The sequence below is a fragment of the Tinamus guttatus genome, unplaced genomic scaffold (assembly GCF_059628265.1).
Source record: "Tinamus guttatus ecotype Peru unplaced genomic scaffold, ASM5962826v1 Tinamus_guttatus_pri_ptg000064l, whole genome shotgun sequence".
NCBI lineage: Eukaryota > Metazoa > Chordata > Aves > Tinamiformes > Tinamidae > Tinamus > Tinamus guttatus.
The window spans coordinates 450732-468107 of record NW_028288598.1 but is presented as its reverse complement, the minus strand read 5'-3'; the positions used below and the strand labels follow the sequence as shown (position 1 = coordinate 468107).

Here is a 17376-nt window from a genome sequence, read left to right as displayed (position 1 = left end):
GGATACTTTATTATCTTCTGAATATTATAATATTCATTTAAAAACATAGTGAGCTAATGTTTTTCTCCATACATTCAAAGCAACAAGAAATTACCTTAGATCTATCTAATAGAGCTATCTAATTAGGTACTATACCTAGTAACTTAATATAATAAGTTCAACTGAATTTGCTAGCCTATTAAGACTAAAACACAAGCAGGCAAAAAAAAATCAAGAAATAAGAAAATATTAAAAACCTACTGTATGCATAGCTTCTCAGAAGGAATGTATTTCTTATTCCTACAATATTATTTACATTCAAGTCAAAGTCCACACAGCTGTAGAGAAACAGAAAAAAGAACCAAATGTCATCACATTCAGTTTCAGAATATTTACTACCTATTAGCAAGAGAAGTAAAGAAGTGCAACTGTAAAGTAATATTCTAAGATTTGCCTTCCTCAAACAGGAAGAGTTTTAAGACTATAGCTTCCATTTTGGATCTACATACAGTAAAATTATGGACTTGAATTCCATTGTTAACAAAATGTGGTTGCTGATTTATATAAAGGATTCAAGTTGAACTGAGTTTACACCTTAGGACAACTGAATTGCTGTATTTTTAAACAAATGTTTTTCCAAGTTAGTTTTCAAATACATGATTCACTATTGATAGCGCGTTTTATAAAACCTCTTTTGATATCAGGCAGGATTCTGAGTTTTTAGTTCAGCTTTTCACACCAATAATCTGAGAAAGAGAACTGACATATATAATGCTCAGAATATAAGAATCTCCTTACACATTTTAAATTTAACTACTCTTATCCATGAGATATTCCAATTTAACAACACATTTCAGTACCCCTACTTCAATTCTGCAGTGATGATTAGAGACAAGCAACAAGCACTTTGACTATAAATTTATTAGTAATCAGAGCATTTTTTGTAAAAGTCAACTATTTCAGAGTTTGTAATTTTAGTAATTGTTTAATATTTTAATAACAAACAAGAACATAGTAAACTATTATTACTCGCTTTAACTTACCATTCCAATAATTTCATATTGCACATGCAGCTTAAATACAGTCCTCAAGATACTATATTCAAAATTTATGATCAATAAATTACAACATTTAACTTGCAAAAAGAATGGCCTCATTGACAAGACAGCAGGGATTTGCTATGTACAGTTATACATAAATAGACAGAATAGATTTTTGAATTAGCTACACTAAAATATCCTTTGTATCAAAAATATTATACAATTTAAAGCATGAATTAAACATGACTTAGATATTCTGAGAGGGTATAAACAATAACAACAGAGGAAAAAAAATAAACTTGAGCTATGGCTTGATAGTTGTTAAACTATGTACAAACACCAGTAAGAACATTAGTTATAGGTGCAAATATAGTAAAGAAAATTAACTGGAATTGCATGTGCTGCCTGACAACTCCATTTGGCATGATTACATTTTAGAAGGTGTTGATTAAACAAGTTTTATCATAGTTCTGTTGTACTTCAATATGCACACTTGATAAGTGTTGCAGTTATGCCAACTGAAAAAGGATTTGTGATGTTTTGGCTCAAGTTCTACCAAAGGAATAATGGGGTGGGGAAGTCACTGCACATCAAATGCAGCAGAACAGAAAGCTTTTATATCCTCTACACTATGGAATTGTTTTTAAACAAAGACCTAATACCAGCCCTGCTACCAGTTAGAATTATTTCCTGGGAAAGACACCAAAAAAATAGGGATAATAAATCTTTAAGTGTCAGTAATTTTCCTTTAAGGTTAGAACACTAAGAAGCCTCCAAGATCAAAAAGGAGGCCAAACAAAGCCATACTGGACTGCAGGTAAATGAAAGACTATATGGGAAAACCCTAAAGAGGGCTACTTACCTAGGAGATAAGGACTATATTATATATTATAGGACTACACTACATAAAGTTTTGAACCTTTATTCTTTGTTTATTAAAAAAAAAAAAAAAAACACTCAGGATGATTTCCACAAGATTACAATTATGCAGTTCTCTATTCTAGTGCACCTCTCACAATTGTTTTCACATCTTTGCTTATGAAGTATGAGTACAATAACATGCAATACATCCACTTCTTTCCAATTACTTTCTCCCCAAAAACAAAAGGCCACTAAAACAGTGCCTATGCTGTGAACTGCATGTTATACTACACATTGTTAAAACCCTGAACATCTCCCTAGAAAAAAGAATATAGTCTAAAATGAATGTTTGCACATTTAAGCAAGAAAATAATGTTATTACAAAAAAATATGGTTTATGGTGTTTATACAATACAAAAGCTGTAAGTTATTTCTCAAGTAGCTCAGTATTCAGGATGTTTCCACAGAAAGCTAAAACACCTTTCACAGCAGTTTTCTTCCCATCTTTATCTCCTGCAAGGAAGTTCTGGCTACACCAAAACTGACCACAGAAATACACCAAATAATGCTACTAATTCACATCATAGAAACTCCCAAACACAAAAGCTGTGGCAAGCTACCAGGAAGGTAAACTCATGACCTCTGCATATTAGTTACACAAATCTGCAATCTCTCTGCAGTACAAGGTTAAAGAACAAACCATGACTTCAATGGAAGTACTCACATGCACAGTACATAACTATTTTCCTGTAAGGAAGGCTAAGAATTGATGTTGAACAGTCTACTTGCCTGACTTTATCCCTGAACTTCACTATTGGCACTTTTGCTCGAATCAGTTGAGGACGCTCAATGTAGCTTGCTGAAAGGGAGAAAACACCCAATCAAGTCCCATACCAAATTCTGATATTAAACCAAAAACAATTCAAAAAAGAAAACCTCAGCAACAAAAGCGATTCACCCGACTCCCAAAACAGAGTGAAGTCAAATTCACTGTTGATACTAGTAACACAAAAAGCATTCCTCAAAGTGTTCTGATAAACTAAGTAACCTTTAGCAATCGGCAACAAAAATACAATACTGTATACTGTGTAACAGCAACAACAACAACAATAACAATAATAATAATGAAAGCATAAAATGCTAGAGTGAAGCATTACTGAAGGATTTTAAGAATATTCAGGAATTTTAAACACAAGGAGCCCAGTTCTACACTGCCTTCACTGAGCAGTTGTTGTAATTCAATTCCTGAATAATTATACTCACAGTTCAAAAGGTAGGGAAGACCAGACACATCCTAAACGGCCAGATACCCATGCCTGGCATTGTGAACACATGATCATCTGCTTACTTTTTAATAATGTCTTGTGCTTACAGTTTAAATGATGTATTTTACTGATAAAATATGGACCCCTTACTGTATTCTCACTACACAGTTTAGGCGTAAAGTTTCCTTTGCAAACTCTTTGATAACTTACAAAAAATACCTAACAAGAAAGATGTTTCCTATTGTATTAGCACAGAAAACAAGGCATCAGACTTGCAGCAATGGTGTCACTTTCAATTAAAGACGGGATAAACTCCATTTGTCTTTTGCTTTAATGGAGATAGGACATGTAAGAGATATAGAATCATATGACTGCATCTCAGCTGACCAACCTCACAGCACAGACATGCAGACTTAGTGCCAGGCCACCCAACTCAAAAGTTATAAAGTCCTGCCAGACTCAGGCACTTCCCCCAAATGCATCTTTGCACTGAGCTCCCCAAAACTCCTGCAGCAGCCATATTATCTGTGATTTTGTAATTCTTCACAAAATAAATGGCATTTGACCACAATCCTTAACAAAAAATGTACCTAAAAAGATGACAGAAGGAGTGAGAGAAAAAGCAGAGTCCACAGTTTCACAGTATGAATCTGGCCGGCACCACAGTTTGAGTAACTTAAATCAAAAAACGTAGAGCCCCTTGAATTTGGCCATATTTAACATCACCCATTTTTTTTCTCATTTGAGGAAATTAAGCTAAAATGAGTGAGCATGACCAAGGTAGAAGTAGTGTAGATTATGAAATAATAATAGTAATAATAAGCAATAGTTTTTCCTTTTGGGAAGAAAAGGAGGCATTTCTTTCTCTAAGGTTCAGTTGATTAAGCAGTGCATTTGGGTGATAATTGAATATTACACTTCAAATCTGTCGCTAGGAACTTTTTATCTTTGAATCTTTCTAGAAGTGTGTTATGGAGATGCATGTTTGGTTGGTTTTGCCCTTTTGTAATCCTTTATCTAAATTTGATTTCACTGTGTGATCCTAGAGTAACATGCAGCAATCTGGCAATCAAAGGAAAGGGATAATGTCACTAGCTCAAATAACATTCTTCTCAAAAGCCAATTATGATATTAATCCACATTTACTGACTGCAGAACCTAGCACAACTCAGTACAAGTGACCCCCTCCCTAGCTGCACCCACAGGGGCATCTAAACACCCTGCTCCAGCATCTCAGAACACTATTTGTAGTGAAATAGTGTGGCTATTTGTAGTGAAAAAGAGCATAATCACTTCAAAGAAAACTGAACACTTTTACATAAAACCCATTCGTGCATAATTTCAGATGAAACATCTTAAATCTCTTCTTTTCTCAAAAAAGTGCTACTGTACAAAATATTAATCCCAAACATGGTAGATATCAAAGGTTTCTAGCAACCTGCACACACAGTCTAGTCTTGTCTTACCACAGAGGAAGATGAAGCTTTTAAGAAGCATATATAGAAAAAATTTCTCCCAAGTTTCTAAACCGTACTTTCTCTCATTCTAAAATTTTATTTGTCTAAATAAGCTTTAATCAAAGTGATCAGCATACTTATTTGTTTCAGGATTATTAAACTTCAGCACAGTCAAGCCATAGCTTGCAAATGGAACAAACCATATGAAAAGACCCATAAGCAAAAACATTTCTATTTTGAAACATTTGAAAATATTTCTTTGCAAGTAAAACAATACTAAGCAACTTTTGGCTATGAATTCTAGCCAAAAAGCATTCATACTACAATGGAGGACAAGAAAGAGGGAGATTAGGAATAAGAGTCCCATGCCCTTAAAGTTGTTAGAATTACAGAAAGATGATCTACAATGTAGATAACACAACTGATGGAGTCACACAGGAGCTGCAAGATCAATAATGTTTTGTCCTGTCTCACCTTCTGCAGAAGGTTTCTCAAGAATATTTGACCAAAAAAAACTCGGGAAAAGTACTTGCTTTCCTAATTCCCTCTTGTCCTGCATCAGACATGGACCATGACACAAAAAAACCCATGAGGAATCATTCCCAAAACAGTGAGGTCTTTCTGTTTCCCAGCACACAAACTTGATTTTATCTAAAGTCATCTCCAAGAACATAGTGTCTTGAAGAAAGAAAAGATGGTCGTCATTTATTTAGGGGCCTGAAAGGGACATCTAAAAGCACAGTGACTTTATCACTGTGCTCCCCAGAAAGTATTGGAATGACTTGTATCCTATGCAAGCTAGACTAAGTTCTAGGTTGCTTATGCGAACAACTGTATACAATGGCAGTAAGTCATTAAATATCAGATGTCTATATTGAAATGGATACATCAGGCTCTTCTCAAATGAGCTGTCAAAATCTAGGTGCAAACACCTCCCAGTGAAGTTTTGATGTTTTGAAACCTGCACTGAAATTTATGGTTTCTTCCTCTTACCATTACAGGACAATTCAGAGCAGCAACAAAAGAAGCTGCATCAAAGAATATATCAAGCCTGAAAACTAAGCAGACATCATTGATATAAAAGAACCTGTTATCTATTAATAATTCAAAGGATGGTACAAAAACCTCTGAAGTAGGGGGTTTTCACAAGAACAGTCCTTATGAATTCTTTATCTAAAGGGAGTCTAAACAACTTATAAGAACCATAGTTCAGACCTGTTTCTCCTATATGTGCAGGTACCAATATCTCTTTCAGTGGATACCCAAGTTAACTATTTCGCAAGTATCAAGATCCATAAGAAATTTCTCCACAGTCTATTGTGAGTGACATCCAAGGAAATAACAGTTCACTAGCAGAGGTTACCAAACAGAAATCCACTTTTGAATTATGGACCACAATTAGAAAAAAAGAAAAAAAATCATTTTTGATGCTACCCATTTTGTTTAAATCTGATAGCTTGCAGGGTATCCCTTAGGTCGTTTTAATTATCCACCAGATTAACAATACAAAATAAGAAGTATTACTATGATCAACTTTTCTGAAGTCGGGGGAAAAGACAGTTAAGATTAGAAACTAGACAACATGAAAGTACACAGGTCATTAAAACTGAAGGTCAACACTACTTCCAGAGCTGCCAGTAATCTTACCACCTCGCTGTAGACTGGAACTTACAAAGTTTAGTACTGAAGAGTTTTTGGACTAAGCTGAGTATATGCCTTGCTTCTGTCATCTGATTCACCTGAAACATGATATTAAAGTTAAAGATTAAAGATACTGTATCTTTTTTTTTTATCCTTACATAACCAGTACGCTTTATTTTTCAAAAAAAAAAAAAAAAAAAGGAAAGTCTCTTAAGCCTTAGAATAAGCAGCAAACATGCATACCAACACATTCCTCAGTCAATATATTTTATGTTACTTTTCCCAAATTATTTGATTTAGACCTAAAGTACTTAGCAGACATTCAGAGATCTTAGAACTCTGAAGCTAGCCCCCAGCCGCTCAGCAGAAAGGTTGCCCTTGCCTTCTCCTATCACAATTTTATCAGGGTAACAGTTTTCAGGACAAAAATTATTTAACATATACTATGGAAATGTCCGGTTTTGCTTTTTCAACATGGTAGGTAAAAACCTAAATGAGTTTAAAAAAAAAAAAAAAAAAAGGTTGGTCTTGCATCTAAAAGAATTAGATGTTCCTTGTTACTCTGTGCTTTTTCCATCTGTGTAATTAAGGTATTGCATAATTTTCAAAGAGTATACTGGGTTAAAAGGTTTATAAAGTCAAATTTGTATTTGCAATAACAAATAGCACAGGAGCCACAGTTCATAGCTACTATTAGTGCAAAATATATATTATTAAATCCAAGGATTTGACTATTTCTTATTTTAGAATCAAGCACCTGATTAAAGCACATACCTTTTTTAAATAGTTTAAATAGTTGCCAAATTTAAAGTGCTCACGTTCCAGAGAGTGCACCACGCAAATAGACTTCAAATATATTTAAGTTACTTACTGGTTCTTTAACTAAGAGGCATAGATCACCATCACTGCTACGAGTGCCAAAGCCATTCAGTGAGGATCCAACCAAAACGAGTCTGCTCTCTGTAACAAGAGAACCACAGGAGAAAAACTGATGGAAGTATCTTCTTTTGGAAAGAAGGGAAAACAAGGAATGTCAAGTACATTCAAACTGATAACAAATGGTCAAATTCAAAACATACGTGGAAAAATTCGCTGAATTTCCCTCTGGAGTTCTGTTCTGCAGAGTTCTTTTCTGTTCAAGTCACAGGTCTGTTGCTGACATGCTTGGAACAACTCCAAAACCTGCTGACTTAACTTGACACATACATTCAAAAAAGTAAGGAGCAGTACAAGATTTTCTCTTAAGAGAAACGCAATTATACAAAAAATAAATAAAAAAAGGCATTGCATTAACAACAAATAAACATTGTTTCCCATAATCTATTTTCTTGATATTTTATCCTACTTAAATACATATTGCACACCTCCCCACACAAAATTTCTAGTTTCTATTATTTTGTTCAATCATAGAAAATATATCTATCCAAATAAAATAAGCTTTGCCCCATTAGCATTTGCCACTTTTCAGGGAACAAGCAGTGAAAGATCACAGACATCTTTCGCCAGTATTAAAGTCACTAGTTTGAGTAACTATAATAGGCATAAAAATACAGATTAAAAACTGATTTAAGATAGCTTTTTTTCTTATTTTTTTACTTTTTTTTTTTTTTTATTTCAACCTCACTCAAATAATCAAAGTAATAGTCAGATCTTTGGTGCAGGCAGGTATTAATTGTCTCTTCTTTAATGTCAATATCTCTATACACTATAATCAGCCGACAAAAACCCTATCATGTTGATGCAAAATGAAATATAAAAAATGATTTGCTGCAATCCTTTTTTTTAAAAGACACAGTTCCGATTCCATTGGCCACTTGAAGACATCCTCTTCTGCATATACACATATGAACCATAACTTTTCTCTCCTTCGGATACATTGCTATTCCTTACAAATAAGGCACAGCAGCAGAGACTTAATGACCCCATTAAAATTTCTGTTGTCTTCCACAGCATCACAAATCTCACCTCCTCACCAGGGCAACATAAAGCACAGGCATACATAAGTGTTACCTTATCTTTGGCCACGGGGAGCGTGATCTCTACAGGGTCTGAAAACGAAGTGTCTGACAGCAGAGGGGCATGTCCAGTTAAACTGGGAGCATAACGCACATGGAACAGTTGAGATGGAGTGGATCCTGGGAAGGAGTATCTACGTTCTTCTACTAAAGGCACTGTTCGGTTAGCTACAGTTGTTTCGCAATGAGGTGAATAAAACCGCAGCCGTTTAACGTCGTATGGAAGATTCTGCTGACTTAGTCTCCTACAAAATAAAACAAAAACAATTCTTCTAAGCTTACTAAGCTCCTACTTATGATTAAAGCATACTTGCTAAAAAGTACGAAATACTCGTGATTAATTACTGTGACTATTTCACTAAGACGAAGCATTCTATAGAATCAAAAGGCATGCCCCATCCTAGATATTAGGTGAAATAAATCTGGACTGGAAAATGCAAGAGAATATACAACTGCAAAAGTACAGCTCTCCTTGAAGTGGACTGATGCAAACTGCTTAACAAGAGGATTTATATTAATCAGTTGAAAACAAATGGCAAGTCCAGTCAAGTAGAACAGCTAAAAAAGATAAAAACTGGTTATGCTATATTTGTGACCATATATTCTTAAAACAAACAAACAACAACAAAAAAAAGCCACACACACACCCACACAGACTAAGTATATATATTTTTAGAACCAAAATCAACAGAAGTGCAATGAGAAGTTTTGTGAGTTCCGAATACCCAGTGATAAACAAGAAACTCAGCAGTGGGGAAATAAAAATGAAAGAAAAAAAACTTACCACAATAGCCATTCAAAATGTAGCATTTGTCTGTGTAGGCTTAGATTGTACAGACAGTAAAATGTGTAATCTGGGCAAAAAAGAATCACTATTCATTTGACAAATCAAACTAATGATTGTATTAAGGTATGTAGGTCAAAAACCTAACATCTCATTTTCAAACAAACTCTATCCCCACATTAATTCATTAGTCACAGAAATTCATATGTACTTTAAAAAAAGTTTGTGATCTTATGGATGGCCCCTTGGCATCCAAATCCTTCCTTAATAAAGGGTTACACTGAAAGGTGAAGTGGTTGAATTTAGAACTTCCCATGTGAAAAAAACAAATTTGAAAAAAATAAAACTTCATATAATTAAGAAGTACAGGAGAAATATCTAGTCCATCATCAGAAATATATCACAATTCCCTCAAAACACCGAATGAGCTTTTTTACTCTCAATTTGGTTTATCAACAAGAAAACATTCAACACATTGATACAAACCTTCTATCAGTCAAGCATACATAGATTAGGACCTACTGCAATATTAAAATACAACAAGCCTGTTCTGCTACAACTGTTGCAAGAGAAAAAGTTTATTAAATGAATAAATTTATCAAAAACAAGTAAAAGAACACTACAAAGTAGCATAACATGAATTGTGGACTACATCAGAAAGGCTTTATTCACTGTTCTTAGAAGCTCCATCAAAATTTAAGTCACAAAAGAAGCCTGCAATATATAGCCTATGTCATGTATTATGATCAGAATTAGTTATTCATTAGCTAATTATTACACAAAGTTAACTATACACACACTAAAGAACTTACTTTCTTCTTCGGAATGACGTTGGGGCAGCAGATGTATGTACTGAACTAACATTTCCATAAATCAGTGGCTGAGATGTAACAGTTGGAAGAGTTGCAAGGTTCCCACTCAGAGTCCTAGAAAGACTACAGTCCATAATTATTACTCATACAATATCCAAGAAAGTTTTTTTTTTAGTTGATTTGTATTTACTGAAGAAAAGCAAACTTTAAGTCCTATCATTCCCCAGTGAGCATACACAACTGAATTTGTTAAAACTAACAAACTGTTGTAAAAATTAACTAGTTAGTAAACTAGTTAACTAATGAAATAGTATCTCATGCATTACACACACAAGCGTGAAAACTTGCAGATCGCTAACAGAGGCGAAATAGTGTTTTGTTTGTTTGTTTTTTGAAGACACACAAGATATTTTCTTTGGATTTCAAGTTTTATGCAATATAATTTTTAAAATACTGACAATAATTTTCCATAAACAAAAATACTTCTTTCCGAAGACAGCTGTCTTTTACAAACCTCTGCACCCAATCAATTCTTATTATACTTACGCTGCATTCTGGAAGTTAAACTGAGCATCAGTAATTTGCTGGTGAGAGAGAAGAGTAGATGGTATGTTCAGAGGAAGCTTATTGAAGAAGGCACTGTGTTGCTGATCTTTTGGAGGGAAGGGTGGATGACCCAAGTTGGAGAAATTTGGGAACATGCTCTTCTTTACTGAAAGCAAACATGCATCCTTTTACCTAACCAAAAACATATTTAAAAAAAGAAAATATATCAGGCAACAAAATAACAATTAGTTATCTTTTAAATTTTGGGGTTAAGGATGCTATAACCTAAAATCTATTTCTATAAATTGTGGAGTGGTTGTGGACATGCATAACCTTTCAGGTTATGCGGAAAGAAAACACTACGTTGTTTAAGTTTTACTACTTATTATTAATTTATTCACTTACTTTAAAAAAAAGTTAATTTTGCTCAAAAATCTCTCAATTGTAGCTTTTACTTTAGGAGAGTTATGGAAAATAATGTTCGTTGTTTCAAATAAAATTAGTATTTTAATAGAGTATGTTTTATGCTCCAAAAACTCCCCCAAGATGCTCACAATGTACCTAAAGAAACACTTGACTACACCACAAGAACATGATACAGCTGATCAAAAACTGCAAGCAAAATTAGTTTATTTTCATAGTATGATAGGCAAATAGGCAGCTAAAGGATTAAAGTTATTTGAAAGTAATCTTCTCACATTTTAAGAATATCACGTTAGTAATGTAGTTTTGTGTGTATGCCTGTAGAATGGACAGCCTTTGACAGTAAGTCTACGTTTTTATCTCTTAATTTTAAAATTGATTCTGACATAACTGATGACTTGATCTTGCATCACTATATATTAGCAGAAAAAATAAATGAAAAAAAATCTGCCTCTACTGAAGTAGAATGATATGGTATTATATATAGTATTCCTGACTTGAAACTCAACTTCATATGTGAAATTTATTTCCTACATATATCTGGCAATACCAGAACTCTCACAAAATCCAGCTACCCATCCTGTATAAATCTCTTAGCTGCAGGGTTAAACCCAAAATTATTTTCAAGTTTCACCAACCAGTTTCATTTCAGTCTTAAATCAGAAATCTGCAAACAAATAAGCCGTGCCACTATAACTGCCGTTCATGCTTGATCTTAGTACTTTGAATGTAAATATTTACCCAGTTACAGCAATAGTGGGATTCAAAGACAAAGGAGGGAGCTTAATCAAACTGCTGTTTTAAGGGGAACATTCAGAAGTCCTATGACCAATGGCACTGTTTTCCTAGTTATTGTATATAAAATAATAATAAAGCTTTTACAAACTCAAGGCTGCAGTAATATATATATGTATATAAAAAAAAAAAAAGAAAAAAAGAAAGTACTGGTAGATCCATGCACTGGCATGGAAAACCAATTAACACATCGAAGGCTAACTTGGAATAAGCTTCAGAACTCTCAGTTACCAAAGAAAGAATCACATTTAAAAAAGTATTAGCAGTTACACTGAGGGGCTGTAGTTCCTGCTATAACGTCAGGCGGCATCAACACACACCCTAGGCTAGGACATCCGAGGTGTTTATTTCCAATTTTACCAAAGAGAGAAAACAACACGGCACAATGAGAAAGTTACCTGATATTTAAGTGCAGTCTGAGTGACATTTACATGTGATTCTAACAACGTTCAACAGTACGAAACAAAACGCAACACACATACACAGAAGCGCTAATTCACTCACATTAAAAAAGAACGGCATAGTAAGCACTCCATTTATAAATTGATAGTTTGTTAAAGAAAAGGAAACCACGTTTCACAGAAAGAAGTCTCTTGGGCTTTTCCAAGTGGGTAGTGGGTAGACAAGGTAACTCTTGATGCACCTCATTTGGCCCTGGGCATTTTGAGCACTACCAGCACTACCCAAAACAGGCATAAGGATTTGACAGATCATAGTCAGCTGTAGTAGAACCGCACACCGGAACTCGGGATGTAGTTTGGAAAGCAATGGCCTTTTGGCCTTTACAACCACCAGAAAGCGAAGTTACTTTCCCCAAGTGAAGACCCGGAGCGCAGCCAGGCAGCAGCACAGGCGGCCCGGAGAGGCGGCCCCGGTCCCTCCGCCGCCGCGCACAGAGCGCGAGCCTCTGCCCTGCCCCGCGCCCCAGCGACGGCCGCGGTTCCCCCCGCCGCGACACTCACTCCAGGCCTGGGCGCGCCAGTGATGCCGAGAAGCCTCCCCACCTCCACTTCGCTCGGTCCCGCTCGCAGGGCCGGGACGTGAGACACCGCCCCAGTCTCCGCTCGGCCCCGCTCTCCGCGCGGGCCGGGAGCTTGGAAGAACCGTTTCTCCAGCTGAGCGCAAGCACGACCCGGATCTGCAAAAGCGCCGGCAGGAAATGGCCGCGGCCGGCCGCCGGCACGGCCCCGCGCATGCGCGCACCCGTTGGGCGGCCGTTGCGCGGCCGTTACCGCCCCGCGCTCCCAAACTCCGCCCGCCCGCCCGCCGCCGGCGTCGGGAGTAGAGGGAAGAGGCTGCAGCGGCCGGGGCTCCCCTGACGAGCAGTACTGGCTAAAGCCGAGAGACAGGAACGGCGCCGCAGGTACCTTGACGTTTAAACTCACCCGTGGTTTCTAACAGAGCTGCAGTGCAGAAGTGTGTCAAAGCGGTAATATCTGAGTAACTAGGTGAAGATTTGGCCACCAGAGATGGTAGATGTGCTAGAACAAATCTCAAGGGACAGTGTCAAGAATTCCTTAAATGGATGTTCCCTGAAAAATGCAGAATTCAGAGATTTGCAGATCAGCGCACGGTTAAACTTAGAGCTGGGATAAAGGCTATGGTTTAGAAGACAGGAGTTGTTTGAGCATTGGTAAGAGTTTGCGATGGAAGGGCCGAGATAGGAAATCAGTTCTGCCCTGTGAAGGTGTTGAACCCCAAGGGAGCTTTAACAGAGAACGAGCAGTATGATAGACCTCTGTTTTTCCTATGCCAGTGTGCACTTTCACGCCACTTCAACTTGATTTTTCACCTGGAACTCAGCTCTCTTCATATGCTATCATATTTAGCTGGGAACAAAATGGAACATGCCATTCTTCAAGGCTTTTCATATTTGCCACAGCCCTTCAGTAAACTGTGTGTTGACAGTAGGCAGTACTTGTAGCAGTGTATTAAGCTCCACATTTGTTGTACAATGAAAAACACAAAAGAGAGAGGTTTACAGCTCTCAATACCTAACATGTTTTGCTGCTTTCACTTGTCTGCTTTTCCACTCCACTAGTAGGCAGAGCCTGCTATTTTGTGTTTGCTTTAATCTACATATTGAACCATTTGGGACATAGCCTGCCCACACTTAAGGGTTCTTTTGCATGTCATGCCTGTTGTCTCTTTGTCAAAATAGCCACAAATTTCACTGAGGCATCTAAATACTCTGGTATTTTCCAAGTCACCAACAGACTTCTGAGACAAATATCTATGACATGGCATGACGTACTGTTCTGATTCTTCCAGTATATGCATTTTTTCTTTGCTTTCTAATTCTGACGGTGAACTCAGAAAATAATGGCGGTAATAACGGTAATAGATAGCTTACACACCTTTTTTTTTTCTTTTCTTTTCTTTTTTTTTTTTTTTTTTCTCTAGGATAGATCTGCAAAACTTTACAGCTACTTCTACACATTCCTGACAAAGAATCACGCTGCTGGTCAAAAGACACTTTACTGAACAATCTAAGCACTAAGCAACAGAGAATTTGAAAAGTAGCGCTTAAGATTTCAGCAGATCTCTCTAGAATAGCATTAGAAATGATCTTGTGTTTATACAAATTATTGGTATGGAATATTTATTGTAACAAGATAGTTTGTAGGACAAACTTTTTAGAACAACAACAAAGAATCTGAATGAAGAGTGAAAGAAGTTTGTGATGTAAAACAGAAGCAGAGGCTGAATTCAGCCTTTAAAAACTGTGAACAATATTTAGTCCAGAAAGATAGAGAAGAAAATGGCTTCCACAAGTCACTGTAAAAGAAGTCTCTGGCACACCAGCTACAATCTCAGTCATAGAATGGTTTGAAAATATAGAAATGAGGTCATGAATTTTGATTGAAAATAGTGAAGGGTGCCAATTTTACAACATTTGAGTTCCTGTTTGGTCTTATTCATAATTTTCTGAAACTCTTTTTGCACCAAAATGTTCTGAGCTTAGTTGCTCTCTGAATGTGGAAAATTTGATCAAAGTAGTTCAGCATTTAACAGCAAAAGTAGAGAAAGTGGAGAAATGGCTAATCTTCTATGGAAACCTTTGGCTGATCTTAAAAAGTCTATAGGCTCCTTTCTTTATCTTTTGCATCAGACAATACCTGGAGCTGGTCCACGAGAATGTTTAGAATTTACTTTATGATAGGAAACTCAGCATTATAAAAAAAAAACAATGCATGCTACAGCCTTTAAAAGTGTTATCTGATTATTAATAATAATAAACATTTACCCAGTTATCTGTGATATTTCTCCATAGGGAAACTATTCAACTTTCTTGAAATATTTTTCTTGAAACATTTTTTCAGTCTGGGTTGCGGCTACAATGTATTTTTTTAACCCGACTCCGGGACCAGATATGAAATAATGAAAGTTGCATCAGCACAGTGTTTCATTCTACATATATGCTTTTTCATATTTTGCACTGACACAGAGCATGGCAAGTATATTAAAATAAGAAATATAACTTCCAATGAAATAAATGGAGCTGTAAGAGCGATTAATATGGCTCAGGATCCACAGTGAAGATAGTAGTTTTTTTTAATCATGATATGATTAAATATGATACACTTTGCAGTTTGTTTAGAAATCAGGATATTCTGGGATTGAAGCCAAACCAAAGACTTAAATCTAAAATAAATCTTCTGTACCAGGCAAAAACAACTTTATTCATGAAAACAATATTGGATTTTATTAATAATACAAAGAACTTAAATCAGATGTGTGTTAAGAAACTGTGTTAAAGAAAACAAAAACAAATTACTTGCTAGATTTTGGCAGAGGTCCATATAAACATATAAGCATCCACCTTACCTACAAAATTCATAAGCTTAGCAAGAAAATCCTGAAGGGAAAATTCATAGTTTTCTTAACTAAACAAATACAAATTATTTTATGTTGTTTCTGACTTATCAATGATTTTTATTTTATGCCCATACCTGCTTTCTCTAGTGCTTTTCAAGGGAGAAATCAGTTGATACATTTATTATAAGTTAATTTATATAAATATATATGCATACCATTAACATACAGTGCACTAAAAAATCAATTAATATATAAGTATGCCAGTGTATATTAACTATACAAATATGCATATTACATCTATGTATTATAGCTTAAAATTATAAAATATAGATTCTGTAAGTCTGTTCTGATGATCAATGGCTTAATACGTATGTATGGTGATTTTTTTTTTGGGTGACTTAAAAATGTCTATCTGTGAATGATCCCTTGTCCCTTGCATTAATCAGTAAAGTATTTGAAAGGTTTGCATGATAAGCCAATTTCTGAAGGTTAGTCCTTTAACAGAGAATTTGATTACTGCTATGAAAGTCTAGCTGATATTTTACTGTAACCTAGCTGCTCTTTTTTTTTTTTTTGCTAAGAAGTTAATGAATCTGGAGGATATACCTAATGATTAACTTAACTTTGTGCCTTAGAAACCCCAACTAGGGGTGGAGGGGAGGAAGAGGTAGGCAATGGACAGAACAATCTGCTTTTCTAAAGCACTAACCACTTTGCTGGAGACGGAAAAGCATTACCTTTATTTTATACTTGACTTTACTAAATTAAGAAGTTAGAAGTTATTAGGTCTCAGCCAGCATACTGAGGCTTGAACATGTTGGAAGGGCTTGCTCTGGGCTCATAAATAAAACATAGTTTGCTGCCTGCAGCGTGAGCCCTTTTCCTACTGTTTGATCTGTGCACTGCCGAAGTTCACAGGGTAGATTGGTGCGATCTAGTTGTTGGTGGTCAACTTGAAATCTGTTATATCACATTTTTTTCGCTATCTTCTTCAAGTCTTTATGTCTATTTTTGTTTGTTTACGTCTTTGTGGAAAATGCAGCTAAGCAGCCAGTTTATTTGATTTTGGAGTTCTCCCATGTTTGAGAATTGCATTTGGTCAGCTAGGTTTAGATGACAGTATTTTATGGAATTTTTTTTTCTCTAGTGGCTTTGCTGACAAAAAAAAAAAAAAAAAAAAAAAAGGGTATCTGAGCACTAATCCTGGCTATTAAGCAATTCCTTACTCTTATCCTTCCTGAAAGATTTTTGAAGATAATACTATTCTGGATATTATAAGCTTCCCTACACAAAAGCTATTTGTGAAGTTATAAAATGCTTGAGAGAATGAGGTACATTTTAAGTAGAAACATTTTGAAATAATATGTTATAATATTTGAGATTTTTTGCTCAAGAAACTACATCACTGATAATATCTGTTTTCTTTGGGGCTTTTCTATGAAGTCTCAAAATGTGAATAACAAAAAACATGTTTTTCATTAAGATATTCAGTAAAGCAGACTGTACAGAGTAGGACCTAAGTACTTTGGAATGGAAAACCCAGGCCTCTTTCTCTCAAGTTACTTGAATTTGTGCTTCTAGCCAAATATAAAAGTAGTTTTCTTCCTAAGATGCATGCAGCCAACAGATGGACAGATATCTGCGGGCAAGGAATGACCATATGTATTCCTAATGAAGTCAGTTACTGAAGTCTGTCAAAAATTCAAAACTGAAACAATACTGTCCACTGCAGCACTAATCCATAATATTGCTTTTATTCACAACCAGATACACTTGATATATTTTCTGTAATGAATTGTATTTCAAGTAATTTGATTTTCTTCTTTTACATTTGCAGACATTTTTTTTTTCAGCCAGTGTCACAGAGGAAATGAAATAGGGCTCTAGAAGAGAAGCTGACTGCACCTTATCTATGAGAAGGCTACCACATATCCATAAT

At 35.6% G+C, this 17376-nt stretch overlaps 1 protein-coding gene across 2 annotated transcripts in view; it reads right to left on the bottom strand.

Moving 5' to 3' along the window:
* Positions 1-12650, bottom strand: part of TENT2 (terminal nucleotidyltransferase 2) — a 35721-nt gene extending 23071 nt beyond the window's left edge. Inside the window, exons 1-9 of one of the 2 annotated variants that reach the window (XM_088519613.1) lie at positions 12581-12650; positions 10401-10592; positions 9855-9968; positions 8254-8503; positions 7323-7437; positions 7115-7203; positions 6275-6341; positions 2670-2739; positions 241-317 (exon numbers count right to left, since the gene is read on the bottom strand). In XM_088519613.1, coding sequence (XP_088375739.1) covers positions 241-317; positions 2670-2739; positions 6275-6341; positions 7115-7203; positions 7323-7437; positions 8254-8503; positions 9855-9968; positions 10401-10555 — 937 coding nt within the window. In that variant the 5' untranslated portion in view covers positions 10556-10592; positions 12581-12650. Of the gene's footprint in view, positions 1-240; positions 318-2669; positions 2740-6274; positions 6342-7114; positions 7204-7322; positions 7438-8253; positions 8504-9854; positions 9978-10400; positions 10593-12580 lie in introns of those variants that run through there. The other variant, XM_088519612.1, reaches the window with a different exon arrangement.
* Positions 12651-17376: the final 4726 nt, after the last annotated feature.